This window comes from Cervus canadensis, chromosome 2 (genome assembly GCF_019320065.1).
Source record: "Cervus canadensis isolate Bull #8, Minnesota chromosome 2, ASM1932006v1, whole genome shotgun sequence".
Classification (NCBI taxonomy): Eukaryota; Metazoa; Chordata; class Mammalia; order Artiodactyla; family Cervidae; genus Cervus; species Cervus canadensis.
In genome coordinates, this window is record NC_057387.1 from 3,266,167 (window position 1) to 3,293,264 (window position 27,098).

At 47.4% G+C, this 27,098-nt stretch overlaps 1 protein-coding gene across 2 annotated transcripts in view; it reads left to right on the forward strand.

The window, feature by feature from the left end:
• The first annotated feature begins 12,491 nt into the window (after positions 1 to 12,491).
• LMX1A (LIM homeobox transcription factor 1 alpha) overlaps positions 12,492 to 27,098 on the forward strand; it is a 168,550-nt gene continuing 153,943 nt past the window's right edge. Inside the window, exons 1-3 of one of the 2 annotated variants that reach the window (XM_043450557.1) lie at positions 12,492 to 13,093; positions 13,852 to 13,949; positions 16,212 to 16,398. In XM_043450557.1, coding sequence (XP_043306492.1) covers positions 13,874 to 13,949; positions 16,212 to 16,398 — 263 coding nt within the window. In that variant the 5' untranslated portion in view covers positions 12,492 to 13,093; positions 13,852 to 13,873. Of the gene's footprint in view, positions 13,094 to 13,341; positions 13,363 to 13,851; positions 13,950 to 16,211; positions 16,399 to 27,098 lie in introns of those variants that run through there. The other variant, XM_043450565.1, reaches the window with a different exon arrangement.

Genomic DNA, 27,098 nt, shown 5'->3' on the forward strand with positions numbered 1-27,098 from the left:
GCCCGTTTCTCAGCCTCAGGCCCCGTGTCTTTCCCATGTAGGTATATATTGAGCATTTGTAGACTTAATTTTTCAGGTGGGCCTTAGGAGGGTCTGTGATCCAATAATTAGAGTTAAATGTCTAGTTAATTTTAGACTCGATAAGAGTTACATATCAGTCATGGTCCAGTTAGGACACAGAAGCCACCCCAGTTACTTGAACAGTGAGGATTTCATATGTGTGTGCTCAGTCACCAGGTCGTGTCTGACTCTTTATGACCCCATGGACTGTAGCCTGCCAGGCTCTATGGAATTTTCCAGGCAAGAATCCTGGAGTGGGTTGCCATTTTCTTCTCCAGGACCCAGGGATCAAACCCGAGTCTCTTGTGTCTCCTTAATTGGCAGGCAGATTCTTTACCACCAGTGCCACCTGGGAAACCAGAATTAACATAAGGAATAGTTAACTAGGCAGCACATTGTTAATTATGTCACTGAAGAGGCAGGAAGGGAACCCTAGGTTATCATAAATGTAGCAATCATAGGAGGCCTACCACCCACTGGGCTCTGGGGACAAAGGGAAGAAATTTGGATTATAAAAATTAGGACCTTGGAGGAGAGGCTTGCTGGACGCAGGACCCTGACCTTTGAGGATGGGGCAGAGCTGGTTGGAGTGTCTCTGTAGACACGGGGGAGCTGGCTCAGCAGTGTGAAGAAGATGCACACCAGATCCCGCTGCTGTCCGGCGGAGGCATCACTCTTATTACGGAGAGGAAGCCTTGCTGGGGTCCCTCAGAGCCACAGAGAGAAGGAAGGAAGCACAGAGAAGCAAACTTCCAGGACGAGGTGAATCCCTTCTTCTACCACCCTGACTTAGCAGAGCCTAGCATGGAATCATCTGGAAAACAGAAATGTGGTTCACAGAGTTCTGGCCCCAGCAACAGGGCTGAGTTTAGAGCTGGGAGAGAACAGCCTAAAAACTGGTACACTGTGCTTGACTGGTCTAGCAGAGGGGGATCAGGAGTGGGCAAGATGGGAGACTCAACCAGTATTTTTTTTTGCCCCTTTCCTTTTTTTTTTTTTTTTTTTTTGCTGACAGTTCAAGACTAACACGTGTGATGATCAACCACTAAGATGTCAGACTGGCTGCCTGGAACCAGCAGGCTTACGTGAGTTCCTGCCCCGGAAGACAGCCTCATTCTTGACCATCAATCTAGGGAAGGTCCTGCGGGGGCTGGCAAGGCACTGAGGTCTCCGGGGCTGCTCTCCGAAGCCTGGAAGGACATCCGAGAAACTGCAGACGGGGGAGCGGCCTCCCTCTTGTGGAAAGCTGCGGTACTGCATGAAGGTGACGGGCCTTGCAGCTGGCTGGCCACTTAGCCCTAGGCACCTTGAACTCCAGGAAGCCCCAGCTGGGAAAGATGGGCTTGATCCCCTGAAGCAGATAGGAGGAGTGCTTCAGCACTGACTCGTGATGGCGCTGATCCCTTTCTCCAAAAGGAATAAGTCTCATCACGGAGGTCTGGATCCCCTGCTCAAAGAAACGAATGGGCTATTTATCAAGAAATAGGTACCCAAAGCGGAGACAGGCAAGCGCGTCTCACGTAGACATCTGCTTTGGGTCTTGGAGCGTCTTTTAAAACAGAGGTTAGCAAGTTTTTCTGTAATGGGCCAGACAGTAAATTCTTTAGGCTTGTGACTCTACTGTCTGTTTCAACCATTGAACTCCATCATTGTAGTGTGAGAGCAGCCACGGACAGTCATCAAATGAGACAATTGTGTTCCAATACAGTTTTATTAGGGACACCGAAATTTAAATTTCATTACACATCATGAAATATTATTCTCGTTTTGATCTTATGAAATTTTTAAAAATGTAAAAATCATTCTTAGTTTGCAAGCCTTACAAAAAGTGAGCTGGAGCGGGCCATGGCTAGAGCAGATGGGCCCTTGGCTTGCACTTCTCAGCAGTTCAGCCATTGAGGGGTGCCACTGGGCGCTAAACTCACTGGAGTGGTTTCTGTGCCGCCCTGCAGCAACTGGGTGCCAACAGGATCTGGCCCCTGGGGTCCCATGGGTCATGGGGCCATCTGAGTGCTTGACCCCTTGTTAAACTTTGAGGGGTTATCTGTGGGAGACACTCTAAATTTTACCCTTTTCCTAACTGAGCTGAGAACCTTGTTCTCACTGAAATGTATCTCTGGGTTCTAACAAATCGAGGTGTTAGCATGTCTGAACCTGACACAGTTCAGGAGTGCCATAGTATCCAGTTTCCGCATTGATAACAAGAATCTCACCTGGGTATCTTTAAACAATATCCCTGTTAATGCACCAAAAATATGATGGGTTTAATGACAATGTGATTTGTATATGGGCTTCCCTGGTGGCTCAGATGGTAAAGAATCTGCCTGCAATGCAGGAGACCTAGGTTCGATCCTTTGATCGGGAAGGTCCCCTGGAGAAGGGAATGGCTACCCACTCCAGTATTCTTGCCTGGAGAATTCCATGGACAGAGGAGCCTGGTGGGCTACAGTCCATGGTGTTGCAAAGAGTGATTTTTATATGATTTTCCAGGAACTCAATCCTTTTTAAAAGCAAGCTGCACTGTACTGTAACTTACATTAAATGTGTGGTCTTATTTGTTTTGTGAGTATTGAAATCTACAAGTTGGACATTTAGAAGGAGATGGTATGAATATGAAGAACTTTGAAGGATTTAAAAGATTTTTTGGTAGAAGAAAAGTTTTGAGTGAGCAGTATTACCGTTGGGGTTACAAAGGGCGAAGTTAAGGATCTGTATTTTCTTTGCTGCACATAAATAAAGTCTGGAAGGATACAGAAGAACCAAATATCTGGTGGGTGTTAGGGAGAATTGTGGGAGGGGGTGCCAGGGGGCGAGTTTCCTGCATCCATGTTTATTCCCTGATGTTTGAACCCCATAAGCATCTGCCTTTCCCAGCCTCCCTCCTTACGGGTCAGCAGGGCCTGACTCGGTCACGCTCTGATACATGGAGCCCCGTAGGACACAGATGTGTGTGTTTTCAGTGAAGGAGGCAGACATCTAAGGAAAAGTTGGTCATGTTGTGTGATAAATGCTAATCAGCCTGTGAATTTACCCAGAGGAAGTGCTAATTACCTGTCTGAGAGCATCAGAGGTAGATACTCAACACACCAGAGAAGGAAGAGGAGGGGGTTTCTCCTGACTGAGGACACAGCCTGCACCCAAGCGCAGGGATGGACTAGGGTGATGTCTGGGTCACGTCTGAGGTGGCAGAGAGAGCTAGTTCATGGAGTTGAGTGGGAGAGGAGAGAAAAGAGCAGGGGAGATGGGGAGACAATGCTAGAGAAGTCAGTGGGGAACCGTCTGTGAGAAGAAAAAAAGTGAGACTTTTCTTGGGATGGAGGATCTATCAGAGGACCCCACGTGTTGGTCTAAACACCAGTGATGATGACAGACCAGAGGTGCCCCCATCGGGGAGGGGAGAGGTGAGCCCACTGAGCCTGGGGTGGGGGGTCCCTTCCTTCCAGGGCTGACTTGTCATGACGAGGTCAGTGTTTCTTCTCTGTGTACGATCACCAACCCTGTCCAGCTGAGGTTCCACCAGGTGCGTGTGGAACCCTCTCGTTAATGCCCTACCATCTCGGGAAAGAAGAAATGCTACCTGCCCTGCTGCTCGGGGGAGAAGACGCAGCCCCGAGGGCAGCCGCTTGCTTGTGCCTGGGAGTGAATCAGTGATGAAACCAGAGTCCTCTACCCAGTGGGAAGACAGATGAGACACTGAAGAAACTCCAAACTCTGATGGCTGTGCTCCGCCCTCCCCACCCTGCCCAGATGTTCTGGGAGACTCTGGCTGAACTCTGGGGCACACCCATCTGCGTTCCTGGCAAGCATGGCAGCCGGGAGTTTGCACTACCTGGCTCTGAGCTGCTCCTGGCCCAGAACCAGGATGGGGTAGCTTAGTCCTTGGGAAGGCTCCGGGTTGCTTGGGATGGGTGCAGTACCTTGGGGTGGGTGCCCTGCTGTTGCCGCAAGAATCCGAGGCAAAGGTTTGGTTCATGCAACTTGGCAGCTCCAAGGAGGGGCAGTGCATTTTTCAGGCTGACGTTTAGGGCGGGTCTCACTCTACTAGCATATGAAATCAATGAGATAATGAATGTGCAAACATCTTGAAAAGTCACCAAACTTCTTATTGCACCCCATCCAGCTGCTTTTTCTGCTGCATTTCCCACTTCTGTTTCAACATTACCCCACACTTCGATTACTTTTCTCCTTCCTTCCTCCTCACCTCACAACTAAACAGACGCTGAGCTTTTTGGACTTGGTTTCTGAGAAGTCTTTTTCACTCATCCCGCTTGATTTCATGTCTGCTGTCCCTGCCCTGGTCCAGACCCTGGACTTCTTATACCAGAGTAGTAAAGTTTATCTAGTCTACCTTCACTCTCTTCTGCTTTTTGTATTTAGCTACGCCACCCTGCACATGGAATGTGGGATATTAGTTCTCCAGCTACGGATCGAACCCACACCCACTGCGCTGGAAGCACCGAGTCTTAATCACTGCCCTGCGGGGGAAGCCCCTGTTTTGCCTTTGAATTATCAGCCACACTGCTACCAGATTTAGTCATCTTAGACCATATGCCTAAATATTTCACTCCTCCAGTCTCAGACTTTCAAAGGCTTTCTGTTACCTCCAGAGTAATAAATTCTAATGTGCAGTATTCAGCCCTCCTGGCTTGCCTCACTTCCCTGGTTCACAGAGATCCTCCAACAACTCACCTTGGCTTTTTGCCCTTTGCTTGCTCACTCAGTCTGCCTGGAATGCCTTCACTTTCAGTAACCTCCTGACAAATACCGCCCCCCACCCCCCACCATCCTCCAAGTTTCAAAAAGGATTGCAGATAAATTATTTATGGAATAAGAAAAGTGGAACTGAATATATTTTAGATGCATCAAGGAATCTTTTGAATGATCTCATTAATGTATTCATGCAGCAAATATTCATTTTGTGCAAGAAATGCTGAAGATTAGGGTGGGATGGTTGACTATTTACCTACTTGGGCGCAGAGATCTAGAGCTATGAGGACTGCTTACATAAACAAACCCACCATCACAACTCTAATACTGGTGCAAAAATATCTGTAGAGTGGCTATTTCCCTTTTTGCTCTAGCTACCAGGAAACTCAAAGACAAATTTGACTTGCAATCACAGTATTCATTTGCTCATTCAAACATTCATACATAACAGTTGCCAAGAAAGTATTCAGAACAATGTTAGCTCAAACTAGGTGAGCAAGACAGAGACATAGCTCCTGCCCTCAGGAGGTGACTATTAACTCATATTTAGCATATCTGCATTATTTCTCTATTCCTGATCTTATAGTTCTATTTTATCATTATCCACCTTCAGTTTTATGTTAAATTCTTTTAGGAAGAAGAGAGATACAGTCAATATATAAAAGTAAAAATGTTCCAGCACTATTAGTGAGGTCACAAATTTGATTTCTATTGCCATGAGTTATATAGTTTGGTTCTTTTATCACAGACTTTCTTCTAAAGCCAACTAGACATGTAAATACAAATGATACACAGTTGGATGAGATCAGAGCAGTTTTGTAGGGCTTTACTTTCTGTTTCACCTTGTAAACTCAGAATGACATTTAACATCCTATTGTGATCAAAAGATTCAGTCAGTTCAGTTTAGTTGCTAAACTGACTCTTTGCGACCTCGTGGACTGCAGCACGGAGGCTTCCCTGTCCATCACCAACTCCCGGAGTTTGCTCAAACTCATGTCCATTGAGTCGGTGATGCCATCCAACCATCTCATCCTCTGTTGTCCCCTTCTCCTCCTGCCTTCAATCTTTCCCAGCATCAGGGTCTTTTCCAATAAGTCATTTCTTCACATCGGGTGGCCAAAGTATTGGAGTTTCAGCTTCAGCACCAGTCTTTCCAATGAACACCCAGGACTGATCTCCTTTAGGATGGACTGGTTGGATCTCCTCGCAGTCCAAGGGACTCTCAAGAGTCTACTTCAACACCACAATTCAAAAGCATCAAGTCTTTGACACTCAGCTTTCTTTGCAGTCCAACTCTCACATCCATACATGACCACTAGAAAAACCATAACTTTGACTAGATGGGCCTTTGTTGGCAAAGTAATGTCTCTGCTTTTTAATATGCTGTCTATCAGGTCTGTCATAGCTTTTTTTCCCAAGGAGCAAGCGTCTTTTAATTTCATGGCTGCAATCACCACCTGCAGTGATTTTGGAGCCCAGAAAAATAAAGTCAGCCACTGTTTCCATTGTTTCCCCACCTATTTACCATGAAGTGATGGGACTGGATGCCATGATCTTAGTTTTCTGAATGTTGAGCTTTAAACCAACTTTTTCACTCTCCTCTTTCACTTTCATCAAGAGGCTCTTTAGTTCCTCTTTGCTTTCTGCCATAAGGGCAGTGTCATCTGCATATCTGAGGTTATTGATTAACCTCAAGATTAGAAGATTAGCCCTGCATCATTATTTTGGGGATGATTTGCTTTTCTGTTTCCTGTATATAATTGAAATTCCATTTCAATATTGATAGTATTCATATGCGACCTGAAAACTTTTTTGGAAATACATGGGATATGTTATGTAAATAAATTAACAATTGACAATATTAACAGTATTAAACAGGGTATATTTCTCAGAAGAAACGAGAAGGTGTGTAGGTTAAGGAGTAGGGGCCTCCTAAGTATTCTGGCAGCAGCCACTCTGGTTTCATATTCTTGAAGGGTGAAGATGCTGACGGGGGCCCTTCCTTCCTGAAAACCGCTGTAAGTAATGGCGGGCTTGCTCCTGGGCTGGCACAGGTGGTCTCGGCACCTGCTCAGCGCACAGCTGCCGCTGGGTACCACCTGTCCGGGGCGCTGCAGAGAGCTTAGCCAGCCCCCCAAATGTTCCCCTGGGCCCTGCGTTCAGGGCCCTCCTCCTAACCCACACAGGGGAGATGGGCAGAGGAACCCAGCCCGGGATGGTAACAGACTGTCTCTTCAGAGGTCCCTCTCTGTTTAGATGCCTGGGGAGTTTGCCCCTTGTGCCCGCCGCTCCCACCCCCAACCCCACACCGCATCGCATCCAGGTTCCTGGTGCCTAGCGTGAAGTGCCATGTGTAGACGTCAAGAGGGGGCTTGTCAGAGCCCAGAAATGAGAGGCTTGCGCAGGAAGTCTGCAGTATGCGGACTTGTTTAGGAGCATGTGGGACTGTTCCAAAAGAAACTCCTTCTCAGATTGTACGTGGAACCTAGAGCCAGCCAGCCCTTGAACTTCACTCAGCGCCAAGACTGTCTTCAATTAGGTATTCTGTCCACTGTAATTCCAGTCACATTCTCTGGATACCACTGCCTGAGGCACTGGGGCCACAGGGGTAATAAAACAGCCCCCGAGGTGCTTATTGTCCGATGGTGATGACGACGACGATGGTGGTGGCCAGGGTGCTGGCAACTGAAATTCATCTTACTATGTGCCTATCACTGTGGTGTTTTGTACGTATTTTTCATTTAACACACAGAGAAACAACTCGATTATTTCACCAATTTATTAAATGCGGAAACTAAGGGTTGGAGAGATAAAGAAACTTGCCCAAGGTTCATCCTAAGTGGCAGAATTAAGCTCAACCTTAAGTCTATGTGACCCCAGGACCCACTCTGTAACTGTCTGGCATCCCCTCAGCCAGAGAGCACAACCTACCCCAAACACGGGAATCTCGCAATTAACCAGTGACAACTACGGTCATTAGACACAGGCACTCTGTCTAAACGCTGGTTCGGCTCGTGTTTGCTCATGTGACCAGGGCAAGGTGAAAGTAATTTTCCTTGAGAAACTATGTCTGCTCATTCATGGGGAGGTTAGATTGAGACAGAAACATCACGTGACCCAGATCCATCATCTCTATTAACTCCTGAGGAATATTTTATTCCTCTCCTTGTAGAGGTAAGGAAACTGGAAAATGGAGAGATTGGGTGATTTAAGATTAAACCATTTACAAATCTGAACTCGGGCCTCTCTGTTCCCAAAGCTCAGGTTTGTTCTTTCCAGTTCACCCAGTTAGGCCATGGAATTTACTAGAACTTTAGGGCATAAGCCTCATGCGGGCACAGGAGAAACACAGATGAATCTGACATGGATCCTCTTCTGAAGGAGCTCACAGTCCAAGACAGAGATAAAGTGGGCATGTAGATGGTTCTATTATAAGATGCAAAGAATGCAATGCTTTAAATGGTGCCTTGCCGGCCTGGATGAGCCTCCTCCGTGTCCAGGGCTGTCCTTGTTATGTTGGTGGAAGAACCTGGCTCGGACATCGCCTGATTTCCCTTCTTCTGGAGCTGCTCCCTCTCACCCCAGAAAGCCCCGAGGCACCTGGCTCCTTCGAGAGATGTTCGTGTCCATGCGGGGCCAGGAGGTTCCCGGGAAAAGAACCCGGAGGTCAGGGGAGCGTGCGTTTCCAATGTGTCCCCGCCGCACTCCTCTCTGGCTGCCCCATCAGCGTCAGCGCGTTGCCTTCCCTGTCTAGGCAGTAATGTGTCTGCTCTTTTTCCTCTCGCTTGAAATGCACTTTGACATTTTTTAACAAATAACACAATTTTCCCTTTGTGTTTCCCTTAATAAAACACAGAAATGAGAGCAAGAAAAGGAAAGTAAAAAAATATGTTCCTGTCACCTCCACTCTGTAGCCGGACTTCCTTCTCCCTCGCTTTCTGCCTCCCTCTCACCAAGCACTGGTCCACCCCCTCTCCCAATCTCAGCCACAAGGATTCAGGAGTATGGTGGTGCCAATCTCTTTTTTTGGCCATAGAAAGGCTGTAGCTCCACAACTGGTCTGAATGTCTCAACCCCACCTTCTGTAGACTACTGCTTGACTGGAGACAGATGATGGGAGAGGACTTGAACGGGATGTGGTCACCTCCCACTGAAAGATTACCCCCAGGTTACAAGGCTCCCGTGCACCCTCTTGGAGCCCCATGGAGACTCCTCATTCATTGGCTTTTGCCTGCCCTGGGTTTCCCTGAAAACTCAGTTGGTAAAGAATCTGCCTACAATGCAGGATACCCTGGTTTGATCCCTGGGTTGGGAAGATCCCCTGGAGAAGGGAAAGGCTCCCCGCTCCAGTATTTTGGCCTGGAGCATTCCGTGGACTGTATAGCCCATGGGGTTGCAAAGAGTCGGACACGAGTGAGTGACTTTCACTTCCACTTTCACCAATGATGGCAGCTGTGGACCGCCTGGCAAGGGCTCCACATTTTCTCCTTAAAGCAGACGACTAGGCTTACGACACAGTCTGGAAGTTGCAAAATTTCTGATGTTTGGGACAACTGCCTATCTCTTACCAGGGATAAGTGTAAGTTTCCACATTTGAGGCCAAACACCAACTGTATAATTGCAATCTGGGGAAGATGTGGCTGATCAGCAGCCCGTATGGAATAGGACTGAGCAGTTGAGTCAACAGTGACCAGCCCCTGAAAAGGCTAACAAAAAATCTGACTGTGCTAATGAGTGTTTTATGGCCAGAGAAAGGAGATGAGGCCCGGAACAGAGGACCACTGGAAAGTTGCAACAGGTCTGGCTGTCATAATTTATAAGAGATAGAGAAAAACTGGAGCAGGTTCAGAGAAAAGTGAATTGGATGGAGAAGACTGCTCTGCCCACATATGACAGATTTTGGAACGAGGATTTGACATTGTGAGTGGCCAACTCTGAGCAATCAATGGACCAGAGGTGGCAGTTCTAGGGGAAGAAATTTGACCATATAAATGAAATGGTTGGACCAGATGAGCTTTAAGGTCACTTCCAATTCAAAAAGTCTGTAATCTGGGATGTCTCTTCTAATGCCTGTTTACCCCACTTGGACAAATTCTTGGAAAAAAACATTTCTTCCTGATAAAAGGGAGAACCTGGCTTATTTTTCATGAAGAGCTTCTGAATGGTGGCTCTGTGCTATCTTTCTTCATTAAAAAGGTAAAATAATAGTGTTTGGAAAACATAAGGCAAAAAAATGGAAAACACGAGACAAAAAAGGATGGTTCACAAATAGAAATATGCCTGTTCACTCATTCACGTCACTGAGCAGACTAAGGCCACAGGGAAACGATATGGTGTAGGAGTGGGATTCACGATCTCTAAATCATTGGCAGAGGTAAGATAAAACATACAAGAGAAAATTCTGAATAAACAAGGTGTATCTTTATTGGTTTGGGTTTCACAGGTGGCTCAGTGATAAAAAAAAAAAATCCACCTAACAGAACAGGAGACTTAGGAGATGTGGGTTCGATCCTTGAGTCGGAAAGACCCCCTGGAGAGATGGCAACCCACTCCAGTATGATTGCCTGGAGAATCCCATGGACAGAAGAGCCTGGCGGGCTATGGCCCGTGGGGTTGCAAAGCGTGGGACACAACTTGGCTACTAAGCACTGCTACTGCTATCTATATTGATTTAGACATGTCACTTAGACATATCAGCTAGTCTACCCTTAGACAGATTCTGCAAAGCACATGGTAAGAATACACTGGTTCTACTGCCCATCCTGTTGTCCAAAGGTAGTCTGATTACATGAACTTTAGACTGTGAGGGCTTTACAGACCATATTTAAAAAATACAGCCCTCTCATTTCAGAAGGGAAGCACTGTTGGCCAGAGAAATGAACTGATGCTGCAACCGGCCTAGTGACAGAGCTGGGAATCAAACTGAGGTCCTTTGATTCCTGACCCACTATATTTTCACCTTTACTGAGGTGTTCCCTCTGCCCACCAAAGGTTGAGTGCATCCCTCGTCCATCAGTTAATCACTTGTTGATCACATATATGTGCCTAGCTTTGCATCAAGGACCCTATGACTTACAATGTATTATCAGATACATCTGCAGACGCCCAAGAACCATCTGGGGAGAAACATTCCCACCAAATCCTTGGGTAATCTACACTAATCAGGCCACTTTCCAGATACAAGGCCCATTTGAAAAAGTTGGGCCACAGATCCAACTCTGTGGATCTACCCACTTGCAGGATATCCTCTCAAAGAAATATTCTCATCACTAGTTAACATATTTTACAAATTCAAGACCTTTAGTGAAACCAAAACTCTGCTGGGCATTTAAAAATATTCCTTATGCTTGTATTTGCCTAACTTTTTTTCTTCCCTAACTTCTATTTTATGTATTATCCTAAGAATCCTTGTAATTCATACACATTTTTTTCACCTCTTGCTCTACATGAGGTGACAAAAAGGACAAAGGACCGGTGTCAGGGGACATGCAGCTAGCCATCTGGGCAACATCAGAGAAATCTCCCAGCCCTGCTAAGCCCTGAAGATTCATCTGGAACAACGGAGAAAACTATTTGTTCTGCCTACCTCACAGGTTTGTTGTAAAGATCAAGCAAAATCATGTGTGTAAAAGGGCCTTGAACAGTGTAAAACAACGTTCAAATGTAAAGTATTAAATTCTTTGCCCTTTTCCCTGGTTTTTCTGAAGTGATACTCAGTGTTTGGCATTCCTTATTGGCCTAGTGTACTTAAAATGGGGTCACTGCCCTTAAACACACTGGAGCAAGGGCTGCTAGTACTTTTTCTTTAAAAATAAGAAAGCTGTCCTGTCCTTGGAGCAGGTAACAGGAAACGCTTGCTCAGTGGCATCTCCTCTGCTCAGGTTCGACTTGCCAAAATGCGTGGCAATTCCAATTCGCTTCTGTTCGGTTCAGACCTGAGGGGCCCCCAGAGAACCCCACCGAATGGAACCTTCCCCTAGTGCTCAGATGCCCTCTGTGTTCTGTTTTCATCGCCTGTTAACACTGGGATAATGTCTCCGCCTCATAGGGTTGTTGTAAAGATTAAATGAGTTAACTCTGTGACCAAGACTGAAACAAAAGAAATATTCGGTTAAGTATTAGCGGTGTCATGATTTTTCTTTCTTAATTAGCATCCACTTGGGGCGCAGAACTGTGCTAACCTCCTGGAATACACAGGAGACACAGTTTCTGCTCCTGCAGGGGTTAAAGTTCTACCACCGGAGGCTAGGGTTAGGAGGTTTAGTGAGTTAACATTCCCCCCACCCCACCCCCAGATACTTTGCTCCGCTAAGAATGCCCCCTTAGCTGACTTCCTGCGCGCTGGTATTCGGAGCTCGTCGCCTTGGGGTCAGATCCCGTGTAGTCGCTCCCAGGAGCCTGATTCAAGTTCTGGCCTTGGATCCCACGGCATCCGCACACCCCAACCTTGAGCGGCTTTCGAACTGAAACGGTGAACGGCGTTTCCAGCCCAATGGAAGCTGGGAACGTGTGGGGGCCCCGGGTGGCCAAGAAGGGGCTTGAAGAACTCTGAGCTTCAGGGTCCCGCAGCCACGCGCGGCAAATTGCTTCTTGGCCTTGTTCGCGACTCGTGAGGTTTGCGGTGCTCTCGAAGTGGCTGGAGAGCGGCCGCGGGAGCAGCGTGCGGGCGCCGCGGTCCAGGTGGCGGGGAGATCTCAGCGAAAACGTAGCAGGGGCGCGGAGCCGCGGGCGGCGGCGGCGTCAGCGCGTCCAGAGGTAGCGGTACACGTGGAGAGGAGGAAACTTTGCGTGCCCGGGAGGATCGCGTCGGCCGAGGAGCTCGCCCGGCGGGGGCCGCGAGGCTGAGCTGCGCCGCGGGGCTGGGAAGGGACGACCGCTGGCCCTCCGCGGGACGCGCTCCCAGCCCCCTCCCTGCGCACCCCACCCCCTTCCCTCCGCCGCGCACGCAGCGCCGCGGTCCCTGTCAGAAGCGGCCGGATCCGCCCCAGCCAAGCAGGGCCCGACTCGCACCCAGGACCCTGGGCCTTCGCCTTCGCTCTAGCCTGGGAGAAGCATCGGGCCCTCCTCTCCTCCCGAGGAGGACGCGGGCGGGCAGGACGTCCCAGCAAGGCCGGCCGCCCGCGGCCACGTCCCGGCCCGGCCCGGGCGCGCCGAGGAGCGGAGCCAGGGGCCGGCGCTCGCTCCGGCTCCCTCCCGGGCGCGCCGGAGCCGGGGGCGGCCGCTCCGGCTGCAGCCTCGAGGGCCTGCGCCTCCCCCGGCCGAAGCTTCCCGCAGCGCTCGGCAACTTCATTTGGCTCCTGCCGCGGGGAGCGAGTTCACCCATCAGGTAAGGAAGGCTGCCTGTTCCTAGGCTCCAGCTCGGGCGGGCGTGTTTCTGAAAGTTGATTTGAAATGCATCCAAGAGTGAGCAGGGCCAGCCGCGCTCCTCCCCGAGGCGACTTCTTCGCTTCTGCAGACATTCCCGGCACCGGCCGACCGGCGGGCGGACCTCCCTGCGCGCCCCGCGCCCCCCTGGCAGATCCCAGCGCCCCGAGTCTGGGAGCTGGCGGGACGCTCTCCGGATCGCTCGCTCTGCCCCCTTCTCGGCCGGGGCAGGTGAGGGACGCAACGCTGCGGGTCCCGGCGCGGGCTGTAGACCTCATAGTTCCGCGTGCCTGGGCTCGGCCCCGCGAGGGAAAATACCCACTTATTTTTTTCTCTTACACCAGTAGCTGGGTTCCCGCCGAGGCATCCCTAGGGCCCTGACTGGTATAGGTTGGGGCGGAGTCGAACTCGGGGTGGGGAAACCTGGGGCTGGGGACCTGGCGAGGGGGTGGGGGACAGGGGCAGGAGAAACGCAGTTGGGGGGCGGAGGCCTAAGTACTTAACGCGTTGGCTTCGAATGAAATCAGATCAGTCCGAGCAGTTCGCTGTGACTGCTTTCTCTCCTCCTAGCCCACATTTCTCTTGGCTGAATTCTACCCTCGCAGCTCGTTCTGGTCACCCTGGACACTCCCTCCGTCCTTTCCCAAGAGTGCGGCGGCTTGCGTGTGCCGCGTCCTAAAGGGCTCAGACGCCCAAAGCGTCGTTTCCTCTCCTCTACAGGTCCTCCCCGCGCGGCCCGAACATGCTGGACGGCCTGAAGATGGAGGAGAACTTCCAAAGCGCCATCGAAACGTCGGCCTCCTTCTCCTCGCTGCTGGGTGAGTGTTCAGGCCGTGCGCCTCGGGCGCACCGTCTTTCCGCCAGGCCCCAGCTCTGGCGTCCAGCTCGCTGGGACACAGCAATAGGGGAGCTAGCGCCCCGCTTGGCGCACTCAGTTGAGCTCACTCCCTATCTGTCAGAACCTGTGGGTCCTTCCCACCCTAAACCGACCAGCCGCCCCAGGCCTCTTGGGCCGGGCACCAAACTCCCTAGAGCCGAGAGGGGCGGGCGAGCTTGCTCGCGGGCGTTTGAATGGCAAGTGATTAAAAATACCCAAGGCTGAATTTTTAATCATAGAGCTGATCGACATCTCATAAATGCCGCCCTCTTTTCCGAGACTTAGCGATGAGCACACAAACCCGAGGTCCGGAACCGGAGCACCCAAGTTCGAGACGGCTTCTTGCCTCCAACTCCAGCCCCAGTCTCAGCCTCGAGCACCGCCAAGAGGCTTTTCCGGGCGGGTGGGCAGCGCTTCGCGGGGATTAGCCCGCGCGGCGGGGCCCTAGCCTCGGCTTTAATTAACTCGTGCCGGATCTCTCGTCTCGCGGGTCCCGCTCCCTCCTGGGTCTCCCCAGTCCCTTCGCAGTGACTGCCGAGGAGCGGCGAACCCAGGGCCTCAGCCCAGACGCAGGTCAGACCGAACCGGAGCCAGGGATTCTCACTCCCACCTCGCCGCCCTCGATGCTTTTCAAGTTTGGTGAAAGGGTGTTTTAATTTTTTTTTAGTGGGGGAGCGGGGTTTCGTTTTGTCATTTAAACCTCTTGCCTCTTTTCCTAACTCGGAACAGCTAGAGCGGGGTGTAGGCGGAGGATAAGACAGTTCGGCTGGAGAAACCGGACCGAGGGAGGAAATCCTCCCCCCACCCCGCCCCCCAACTCCCCAGATGAAACGAAATCGCGTGCACCGCGTTCCCCTCTTTGAACAGCCTTTTCGGAAACTTCCCGACTCCATACAGTCTTGGAAGAGCCAGAGGGTCAGAGCTGGCCCGGACCTAGCGCAGGGCGCGCTCGAACGTCTGGCGTTCAGCGGGCATCGCGGCGAGGCCGGTGCGCCCTGCCCGCCTCAGGTCCGCTCTCTGCGCCCGGGGTCGCGGCCCTAGACGCAGAGACAGAGCAGAAAACCCTAGGAAATATTTTAAAGAGTTCGCTACTTCTAGCACTGCCTGCTTGAATCCTAAGGTGACTGGCCCAGCTCCTGAGCTGATAGCCTTGTCTCCTAAGGGGAAAGGGGCCGAGTGTAGCAGGGAAACGGGAAGCGTCAGGCCCTTTGGGACATCTCTCGCAAAAGTATTGTTACCGGGGGACAAAGCCATCTCTAAATAGTTGTGAAACGTGCCGACAGTGACAGAGGTGGCCGAGCACCCCACAACCCTAAAAAAAAAAAAAAAAAAAGCCCTCCCAACCCGCACCCGAAAACTAAAGGAACAAAACTGACGCAAGTGCAGAGGTTGGGATTGAAAAGAGTCCTTTTCCCTCTGAGTTGGTTTGGGTTCGGTTTAGCCCTCTTTCGTGGCTGCTGAGCTCGCCTGATTCCAGGAACACCGGCCGGACACTACAGTGTCTTGGAGTCCTGCTTCTTTCCTCCCCAACCCACCCTCCCGCCCCGCCCTTCTCTCCGTTTTGATGTTTCTTAATTATGAAAAAACCCATCTGCAATTTGCAGGCCATCCAGCAGTTTGGGGCTCATTGGTTTGAACAATACCGTTTGCCTAGGGCGGGAATGGTATTTTCTTGCAGGCACGGGACTTTTTAGGAAGCAAAGAAAATGTATAAAGTTTTCCTCCAAATAAATAGAACAACATTGCATTTTAGCAAAGGACAAAACCAAACCACAGAAAAATTATTTTTACACATTCATAGTTTTAATCATAGACAATGGAGACAAGCATAGTGAATTATTTGATGATTAGCTGGTTAACCTGGGAGCACAAATTTATTTGTAGGCTGGTTTTTACATGAGGTGTGCAGGATTGTGCATACCTGGATAGGTTTGATAATTAAAGGCAACGTATTGATTTCTGCCCCCTCCCCTGGTAGAATGTAAAACCTTCCCACATAGTTCCTGTTTATCAGAAACGCTGTTTGGTTTGATTTGTTGTGCTCTCCCAATCTCGGCTTGGATGTCTAGCAGGGGGCTTTCCGGGGTGGGGCCCGCGGGGGTAATCCGTGAGTGTGGAGTGATGGATCAGTGGCGGTGCGGGTTGGGTTTGGGGGGATGCCGGGCCAGCGCGGCTCATCGGTGGACGTCTGTTCCTGCTATAGGCAGAGCGGTGAGCCCGAAGTCTGTCTGCGAGGGCTGCCAACGGGTCATCTCGGACAGGTTTCTGCTGCGGCTCAACGACAGCTTCTGGCATGAGCAGTGCGTGCAGTGCGCCTCCTGCAAAGAGCCCTTGGAGACCACCTGCTTCTACCGGGACAAGAAGCTCTACTGCAAGTTTGACTACGAGAAGTAAGTGCCGGCGCCGCGGATCGCTCCCCACACCGCCTCAGCGGGCGCGGGAGACCCCGTCCTCCTTACCCCTCATCCGCTTCTGGAAGGTGCAGGACGCACCCGCCTGCCCAGATACGCAGGTGCCATCCTGTAAGCGTCCCGGGGCAGCGGAGGCCTGCGCCGACACGCGCAGCAGTGGCCGGGGCCCCACAGCAGCGCCAAGGGACGGCCTTCTCTACGGTCTGCTCGTCCAGTTTTCTGGACCTGGCGATCCCCCCAGGACACTCCACTGTGGACACTCCTATCCCATCCCACCGGCCTTGTTTCTCCCTCCCCCGCTTCACTGGGGTGCCCTGCGGGGGGTGGCGCGGAGCTGCCCTTGGCCCGCCTCTGCTCTCCCGCTCCCTCTCCTCTGTACCCACCTGTCTGTGCCTCCCAGACGCTTCTGCGCAGAACTGAGGCTGTCTGTACCCCACAGCTTGCATCCCCTGTGCGCCTTCCTTCCTTGACTTTGTCCACTGGGGTCCCCGACAGATTGCGCTTCAGGCACAATGCTGTTGCTCCTCTGAACTCCGCCGAGGCAACGCACACCCCGCTGGCTTTTTCGCTCCCTGAGTTCTCCCCACCCCTTACACCGTTTTCTCCAAAACCCTCGGGCCACACGGGCATCTAGACCACGTCGTCCATCCTCCGCCTCCTCCCCAAGTCCTGTCTGGGGGTGCGTTTCTGCCGCGCGGCAGGTTCGACATGAACCCGTCTTGCCCGGTCGACGTGAACGTTCTGGTGTGTAATGAGGAGAGTTAGGAACCAGGTATTTAGGGAAGTGGACTATTTCAGTTCTAGCTCTCCATAATGTCTAAAGCCTGGATGACACTGGGGAATGGGAATTTGAAGGATTTGCTGGCTCCGGCCAGGCCCGCCGGCTAAGCAGAGGGTGAGGTGGGGAGGCACTGCTTTTCCGGGTCAAAAATGACGAAATAATGGGGACACCGATTCACAGAGGCGTGGAGGGTATTGAAGCAAAGAAAAATGGCTGAAACGGAGGCCTCTGTTTTTGTACTCCGGACTGGTATAAGTGACGGAGTGCCCTGGGGGAACGCGCAGGAAAATTCTGCATTTGTCACTGGTGAATAAAAGGGACAGCAGTATATGAGGAAAATCAAGGGAGGTTTAGTGTTCATGAAAAACAGTTCCTGTGATCTTATTAAAAACACACCATGAAATGAGGTGTGTGGGGAAAATCTCAGTATAACACAAAAAGGCTCAGAGAGAGAACAGAAATATCTTCTTTTTTTGCCTGGACTCTAAGGTTTACTGCAAACTGACAAAGTCATCAGATCCAGTGACCACACACAAAAATTCTTTCTGCTACTCACACTCCTTTGATATAGTATTCCTGCATTTTACCCCCATGTGGATAGAGTACTGGACATTTTGCTTTGTTTTGAAAAAGATAACTACATTTTTCAGCACAGAAAAAATAGAGGTTTGATTTTGAATGAGTTGAGCAATACAGAAATAGGAGAGAAGTGCATCACCATTACCCAAAGTGGTAACTGTAGTTGTACATTTTTTAAAAAAGACGATGTGCATGTATCTGTTGTTGATTGTTCATTGCTCTAGTATCTGAGTGAAAAGTGCGATTTTTAGGTAATTAAGCAAATTTGGCACACACAACTTAAAGTACCACCTTTGGATAAAGCTTCTGTTCACTTTTCCACCCCCCTGTTGCCGTCTGAAAGTTTGGGGATTGCGTAGACCCAATCTTTATCTTTGTGCTTATAGATTACTGAAATGTCCACATCCTTCAGGCACAACACTAGCAAATTCAAAAGTATGGGAGCTTAGGAAAGGATTTAGGTGGTGAATTTCTATTCTGTTTGTGAAAAAAAAAATCACGAATCAAAGAAGGCTTACGGGTCAACACAGCTGTCTGGCCAGTCAAATCTTCTTTAAGGAAGTCAGGCTGTGTCAAGAGGAGAAGAAACAGTTGTTGTAAAGTACTTAATACAGCAATGTCCCCCACTGCAGCCTCCCAGGTTTGGCGCAGTTTGGGGCTGATTAGCCCACTAGGGTCAGTTCTCCCCGCACAGAGCTATTTCTGCAGAGGGAAAATTGCAGGGATCAACTTGCCAGCTGTTGGCCAGAACCAGGAAGATTTTACAGAGTAGTGTGAGCGACATTGTTCAGAGAGGTGTTGATGTTGCCATGAGGGTTTTTCATTTTGATTTTTAACACGGATGTCCAAAATGGAGTTGCTTATCTCTTTTGCTCACCACCAGCACTTGTGTGTGCCCAGCGCCCCCATTGTCTTTTAGACTAATTTTATTACGGTTTTTCTCTGCTGTCTCCCATCCGCATCCCATTCTTCTTTCAACCAAACCGGGATGTAGTATATTTGGTAGTCTTAATGGCATTAGTCTTCATGGTAGTTGCTGTAAAACGGGAAGGGTGGGGTGTTGTTTGTTTGTTTGTTTTAAAATTAGGCTCAAGACATTTCCCTTTATTCAGCAAGCTCTTTGAGCTTCTACAGGCAAGGAACTAGACTTGGTGATGGGAAAATATTGAGAAAATGTCTCAAAGCCTGCCTTCAGGAGGCTTATAGCCTATATTATCCTAGCTATTGAGTATTTGTTGTAAACCTCTATTTAGACCATAGGACTAAGTATTGAATAGAAGTTGTCTGGAAGAAATTTATCCTCTGGGGGATGCAATTTAATGTTAAATAATAGTCATAAAACAGACAGCACATTTCCTCTTTAACAAATGCATTTATAGAGATAGTTTTTGCCTTTTTCCTTTGGATCTTTTTAAAAGTTTGAGGCCCAGCCAAGGCGAATGGAGAGGAAATTAAGATAGAAGTTAAAGCTATAGGACAACACTGGTGGTGAATTATGGAAGAATTCACAGAAATGAACATTCAGGCAGTGCCCTTGTCTCCAGAATAAATGGAGTTCAAATGCTATTTCTGCACATTAAAAAAAAACAAACCATATAGCTAATGTGCAGTCTTCGGTGGAGTTCATAAACATATTAACACAGTGGCCTTATCATATTTATGTTAGTCATTTGTATGTGCATTTCTGGCTGTTGGGCACTTCTGCATTTGAATTATGAACTGCCTGTTCATGGTGTCAGACAGCCAGTTAAAAAGTGAAAATTCTACTCTATCAACTAGTTGTTACATCTTCTTGATGTCAAACACCATATTTGTCTAATTTTAAAAAATTGAATTGACAGTGGCATTTTAGACGTACAACCATCCACTTGAGGACTTCAGGGCATTTTGTTAAATATTTGTCTCACACTTATGACACTCTGAGGAATAATTTATCTTCTCAGCATCCAAAACAAATAAGCATTTAAAGCTGGAGTGTAGAAAACTGATTTATGAATATCCAGAAATTAAGAACTGGAGGTGACCTTTATTGTTCATGACATGCCATCAATGAAAAATAGCTAGTTCGGTGGGATGATACATGCACAGAATTGCTGAAGGACCATCATGTCACATAAAACTCAGGATGCTATAGGTGTAGATGCTTAAACGTTGGACTCAACTGTCTTTGACGTTCTTGAAAGTTAGTAAATAACCAGTGTTTTTCAGCTTGGGAAAACTTCTACTTGCATAACTATTGTTCCCTATTTAACTGAGTTCTCTAGTATCTGGTTAGTTTGGAGTTTTCCCTGAATGTGTTCCAGACAAATACTGTAGCTGGACTTAAGTTGGAGACAGAAGAGGCTGCTGATTAACAGGAATGTGGTGATACAATAGATAATTAAGCCTTCTGGAAGAGATCCCACATTTAAATCAAGTTTATATTGTTTCTTTCATGTGCCTGGCGGCTGTGTGTGTCAGGCAGGGCCCTCTCCCCTCACATGTGAAGTTTATCATCATCCCTTAGATTGTTCTGGACATCCTAGGAGCAGTGTGGGATAGTATTGCTGTCATCAGGGCTCCTCTTATAACATCATAACTCCCCACATGTCAGCAAATCGCAGGTCTTGGGAAACCTTCTCTCGGAGGGCCAGTCCATGTTTTCCCCCCTTTCTTTTGGAGCAGACCAATTTTTCTGAAGAAAGGGACTCCAATGAAGCAAAGTGCACACCCTTCACCAGAACTTTCTCTGTATCTTTCTTTCAACTTGCTGATTGGCGGCCCCAAGGAGGAAATGGCTGAGGTAATGATCTCTATTAGGATCAGTAATGGACTAATACTGGATTTTATCAAGGTAGTGTAGGAGGTGTGTAGGGAGGAGAGTTAGTTTGGTTTTATTACTGTGACATTACTTGGAGATAAAAATTGGGCATCAGTTCCTCATAAAAGGAGCCCGCAGATGAAATTACAGAGGCAGTTGTTAGATTTTTACTTTATCTCCTGTTGGCCCCACGCCTGGCATGGTAAAATTTAGGAATATAAAAATCAAACACAGCTAGGTATTAAATTGATGTGCGCATTAAATTGCAGGGGGCTTGGGATAAGCGTGGTCCATGGGCTGTGACTGTGTTTGTGCAGGCTGACTTATCTCTTTTTTTTATTTAAAGGATGATTGGAAACAGTCTTTGTTCAGAGGTGTTTTCTCTTTATATATGAATTGGTCCCTAGGTAGGATTTTTCTGAATCTCAGACTTTAAATGTTGAAATAAAATTAGAGAGTAGGAGTAGATATTAATAGTATTCTGGGGATTAGATATGAACATTTCCTTTCAGAGTAGGCTTGTGGGATTCTTTTTATCCTTAACGTAAACTGAGCACGTTAAAAAAAAGTTATTTATTCAACCCAGTTTTGCATACTATAGAGTTCTGGGATTTTGTCATCCACCCAGCTAAGGAGTTGCTTTTGCTGTTCAGATTTCAGTGACAAGAGCTCTTCTGATAATTCACTGTTTGTGTTGCTTTTTAGTTTCATTTTTCTTATTTATAACTTTTGTATGACCCAAAATACTGTTACTACTTTTAGAGAGCCCTCTTCATTGTTGCTTTTATTTCTGGGAGGATCTTTTGAAGTTAAAGAGTAGCTACTGTTTCTCTAATGAGAACAGTTCCCTTCATTAAATTATCAGCTAATTATTTTTTATGGTCAAAGAAATTATTTGGGTTCTAATATTCAGAAGTGAGAAAATAGACAGGAATTTAAAATACTCATTATATTCCCAGGAATTTATTAAAACATCTTGGGATAAATTTGTATACAAGATGTCATTGTTGTGTTATATCAAGTTCACAATAACCCATATTAAGTTGATTGTTAAGTATATTGTACAATACTGGGAAATGGACTATGGGGGATAAAGTACAATCACAGCCACCGTAGAAAGACTTAAAAATAATTTGAGTTAACTATGAAATCTTAGCTGTACTTAAATGCTTTGAAATTTTTTTTTTTAACATCTTTCTAACATGGAAAATTAAATGCCCACCTCTTCAGATGAGAGTTCTTGGTAAGCCACTTGCAGGGTGGGATAAGGAAGATTAGGGACTGTATGGGGTGATGAGTGCCTTCCCCGCCCCCCAAAGAGGCAGAAAGTTTCCCATATGGGATAGTCCTGTCCTATTTCCGGCATAACCTGAGGCTTCCCCCTAGGGAATGAATGCCCTATATATTTTTTCTGAAAGTTTCTTAGCAATTGTAGAACAGTATTGCTCGCAGTCTTTTCAGATTCCATTTGGGAAAGTTGGGAATTTTAGGAGCCAAATGTAGAAAGGTACTGGAGGAAAGAGGCCCTTTTCCCCTTGGTGCTTGTTTCTGAAACTGACAGAGAAGCTTGGTGTGCCTGACGATTTACACTTTTTCCCTTCATCTCCGCGCGTTGTGGGACAGTTTAGTCAATTCATCACAATTAGAATTAGTTGTGTTATCTTTAACCAATGTCAGCTGCAGCTTTGTGTCTCTTTGTCATATATTAAATGAAACCTAGCCAACTGTCTTGCTGAAATGAAGTGAACACCTTCCAAATGTCAAATTGTTATTTTAGTCAAGCACAATTATCTGTCTCTATATTTTTAACCAAGTTGAAATTAATAAAATTGCTGTGGCCCTGGCATTAATTAGCAGGAGGATTAGAGCTATATCAGCTAAAAAGGAGGTGTAAACACTGTAATCTTACTGCATGTTTGTTTTCACACTACTGAAAATAAATAAAATGAGACTTAGGATAGGGATTAAGTTTCTTTTGGCATTAGACAGCAGATGCAATCGGAATGCAGCAGAAACACTGAAGTATTAGTGAAGACGTTATCGGAAGAATAAAACTGTGGCCCAGCGCTGGTTACCTACCTTCTGGGTATACATACATGGTCCCATCGCAAATAGCCCCATCTGGGTAGTTAAAAGAGGATTTAAAAAAACTACTTCCATGCTATACTTTTCAGTGGTGAACAAGGCAACCAGATTATCTGTAGGGCTTGTCACCTGGCTGCCATGCTAGGATTAGCTAGAATTTAATGACGCCCTTGCCAGATTCCCCATTATTGCACCATAAAGTCATAACAACTAAAAATACAAAGTGGACAGTGCTTTTCCTAGTCCTTAACTGAAGTCACATGGAAGAGTCTGGTCTCTTCCAGCCTTTCAAGATTCCAGTTGGGGGATCCTATTTTTGGATAACAGTAAATATGTCTGGCTTTTCTGACTCTTTCGGCCTCCCGTGGCCTTCTACCCTGTTAGATTTGTGTTTTATCATCATTACCCTATAATGGACAAGCCCTGGTTAGATATCTGGCCACTATGGGTTGGAAACATTTTGTGATGGGCCAGTTAAACTCTTCATATTAAAAAAAAAATACTTTTGATATTTAGCATTAGCACATGGAATAGCACGTGGAATGGACCTCATGCTATATCTGACTTCACATCTAGCTGCATCCCATTCTGCCTCCCCTTCCCTCCCCTATGTCCTGTGGAATTCTACTAACTTGACTCTTGAAGGCACATGATAAGACTTAAATATCATCTCATCATTGCCTCATTTTTCTGCCAGGCCAACCTTATCCTTATGGACTGTTGCATGCGTATGTGCTAAGTCGTTTCAGTCATGCCTGATTCTTTGTGACCCTGTGGACTGTAGCCTGCCAGGCTCCTCTGTCCATGGGATTCTCAAGACCACAGTACTGGAGTGGGTTGCCATGCCCTCCTCCAGGGGATCTTCCCGACCCAGGGATCAAACCCACACCTCCTATATCTCCTGCATTGGCAGGCACATTCTTTACCACTAGTGCCACCTGGGAATCCTCTTTTAATTTTTCTCACTTGGAGGAAACAACTTTGTTTTTTAGATGCATAAAATAACGGTCCATCCAGTTATGGAGCAGAATTCAGCTACAACAGCGGGTGAGGGACTTTATGCCCAGGTCTGCGTGATCTCATGACCGCGCTGTTTGGGTGACCAGTTAGGGGCCCCTGAACGTCCTCCTGAGTGTGCCTGGCACTTTCATGGATGCTGCGTTATGTTTTTCGGTGGGTCAGAGAAGTGCCTGAGCCTGATGTTGTCACCAGGAAACCAGGACAAGGAGTCATTTGGTGAGAAGCCTGGCTAGCATTCTGATAGCGTGTGCTCACGCTCAACTTTTTTGGCTGCTTCTCGGGTTGTCACACTTCTCCACCTGGAAAGAATCATCTTGTATCTCCCGAGTACCAGGTTCTGCTGCTGCAGTGAGAAGGGGTCTTTAGAGCAGCCTGCTCTCTGAGTTCCATCATCCCTTTCAGTTATACCGTAGCCACTCCTTGACTCACAATGCTCTTGCCTCCTCCCTCTCCAGCCTCAGGAACCTTTAAAAGGATTTTTCAAAACAAAACAAAACAAAACACCCCCTCCTGAACTCCAGATTAGCCTCTTAAGCTCATTAAAGTTCCTTTAAATACCAAAATGTTGGGCTCCTGGGGACTATCCCCCCAAACCATATTTTCATTCTTAACATTGTTGTCATTCACTGTGCAGCAGATTAAGGCCAGCTCCCTCTGGGCTCAGAAGCGGTTCCCCGTCTCTGCAGGAGGGTCCAAATATGTCTTTGTTTGAGGACTGAACCTGAGTTGGAAGCTGATGCCAGCTTGGCTGGGGGCCCCCAGCTCCAGGGTGGAGAGGAGGTTGATAGGATGGGGCCCAGAAAAGGGAATTGGCAGGTGAGTGGACAAGGTGTGGCTCTTACAGTTTTGGGGAGTTTGGTAGTCATGGGGCCCTCTCCCAGTTGCTGGGGAGAACCAGGACTAGGCGCAATTTAGAGGCTTGTCCTTGCCCGAGAGAGGGCGGCTTTGGGATCTGTTTTGATCGGGACCCAACAGAGACATGAGAGCGCAGTTTCTGTTCACACCCAGGCACTGTGGGCTGCTACTGTCCAGAGGTGGACTTTTATAGCCACACCTGCCTTTTGCCTGCTGCTTGCTCTCTTCTTTATTTCAACCCCCTTTGCAAAGGGCCTCCCTAATAATTCTTCCCCTCTCTGTCATTTCAGGCTTCCTTCCCTAAAGCTGGCTCTTGGGGAGAGCTTTCTGGTTTTGACAGTGGAACAAATCCTTTTTAACATAACCATCGAGAGTTTCCTCCCCTGCTGCTGGCTGCCCTCACCCCTTCTCCTCCTGCCCCTCCTCACATTGTAGCAGGGATTCCTGTTGGGCACGTATTCCTGTGCTTGCCTGGTGACAGCCTGCTGTCTTCACAGGGATAATGTCGTGGTAGTGCCTCCTCGGTGGTCCCATGAAGTAGACTTTGGAAATCTAAAGGGGAAGAACATCCCAGGAGATCCTTCCCTGCATGTGTTTGGTTAGAGTGCACCTACCTTTCCCCTGGGGAATCTGTGTAACTGCAAGCCCCAAATTCAACCACAGCACTGGTTTTTCAACCCCATTTTCAGGATCTCAGCTTTCAGCTCAGCCTTGTATTCTTGCTTATCTTATACTCTGAACCCATCTTATGACCTTTTAATTTTCAAATTGTGCTGTATACAGGTTAGAGCCTACTCTCCACTAGCTGTCAAAATGGAGAGGATATTATGAAATATCACATTGGGATATACATGATAATGTGTACCTTTCAAAGGTACTTTTTAACTGGAAGGGTGTTCGCTCAAAGCAATAACTATCTTATGGTAGAATTTTAGGCCCCAGAATGGGATCATTCTGGGCAGATTGTTTTGGGCAGAATGCAAGTATCACTTTGTCAGATGCTCTCCTGTTTATATGTGAGGCCAGCCATGATTCCGCACCCACTCCTTTTCTTCTGGGTTTTGTTTTCTTTTTGTTCTGTTATTGGTTGGGATCTTCGATTTTAGAAGTCCATGTCCATAGATGGAAGAGGATTGGACAGGTGAATATGAATGGTTTGGGCACTCCACAGCTCTCTCCATTACTGGAAAAATAATTTGAAACACATGTCCTACTGTCAAGTGATATCCAAGCCACAATTTCCTCATCCATACAAAGGAATAGAATAATAACAACTTCATAGAGTTGTTGTGAGAATTAAAAAAGATAATGAACTTCAAAAACCTCTTGTTGAAATGTGGAGAACTATATATGCTTGGGTATTGTTATTGTTGGTTTTTTAATATGAGTAAAAGAATACATATTCTTAGGAACTGTGTATAATAACTCAACACAGTCTAGTGGTTAAGAGCATAAACTCTGGAGCCAGAGTGTCTGGGACCAAATTCTTGCTCTGCTGCTCACTAGCTGTGTTACCTTGGATGGAGGTCATGCTTTCTCTGTGCCTGTTTTCTCTCTTTAAAATGGGTGTAAGTACCAGCCTCACAAATTTACAGTTATAAGATAGATTAGCACTAGAGACATAAAGCATGATATAATAAATATGACAAACACTGCTATATGTTATACATGAACACTGTTAAGAGTAAATCTTAAGAGTTCTTGTCACAAGGAAAACTATTTTTCCTATTTTAAAGAATTTTGTATCCATATGAGATGATGAATATTCACTACATTTATTGTGGTAGTTGTTTTCTGATGCATTTAAGTCAGGTCATTATGTTGTACACCTTAAACTTATGCACTGCATGCCCGTGTGCCTGTTAAGTCACTTCAGTCGTGTCTGACTCTTTGCAGCCTTATGGACTGTGGCCCACCAGGCTTCTCTGTCCATAGGATTTTCCAGGCAAGAATACTGGAGTGGGTTTCCATGCCCTCCTCCAAGGGATCTTCCCCACCCAGGGATTAAATCTTTGTCTCTCATCTCCTGAAAGCAGTTTCTTTATAGCATATTCAGGGCTGTATGTCAATTAGAATTCAATAAAATGGAAATAAAAAATTGTACTGACCTCATAATGTCATTTTGGGTTAATGTTTATAAAGCAGTTTAATGATTGTCTCATAGAAAATGCCATAAAAGGATATGTTGGGAAAAATGTATCTTTTTCAATTTTCAGAGAACCTTCACAGGTATTGCCTTTGTCAGACTTTACAGCAATTTAAAAAGGTAGATATGGAGAGGCTCCCTCCACCACCCTGCATTTTGTAGATGAGGAAATAGAGGTTCCGTGAGGTTAAGATCTTGCCAGGGTCATGCTGTTGGTAGAGAAGCTAGGATGCTCTCCACAGCCTCTGACTTCAGGTTCAGTGACCTTTCCACTAAATCACACCATCTGCTCCTTGAATTCTGGTGTTCACACCCCTGTGAGATCACAATTCTTGGTCTGTCCTATTGAACCAGCTCTTGGAAAACAAGTCCCCACCTGCTAGATACTTGAGCTTTCCAGCAGCTTTCCTACG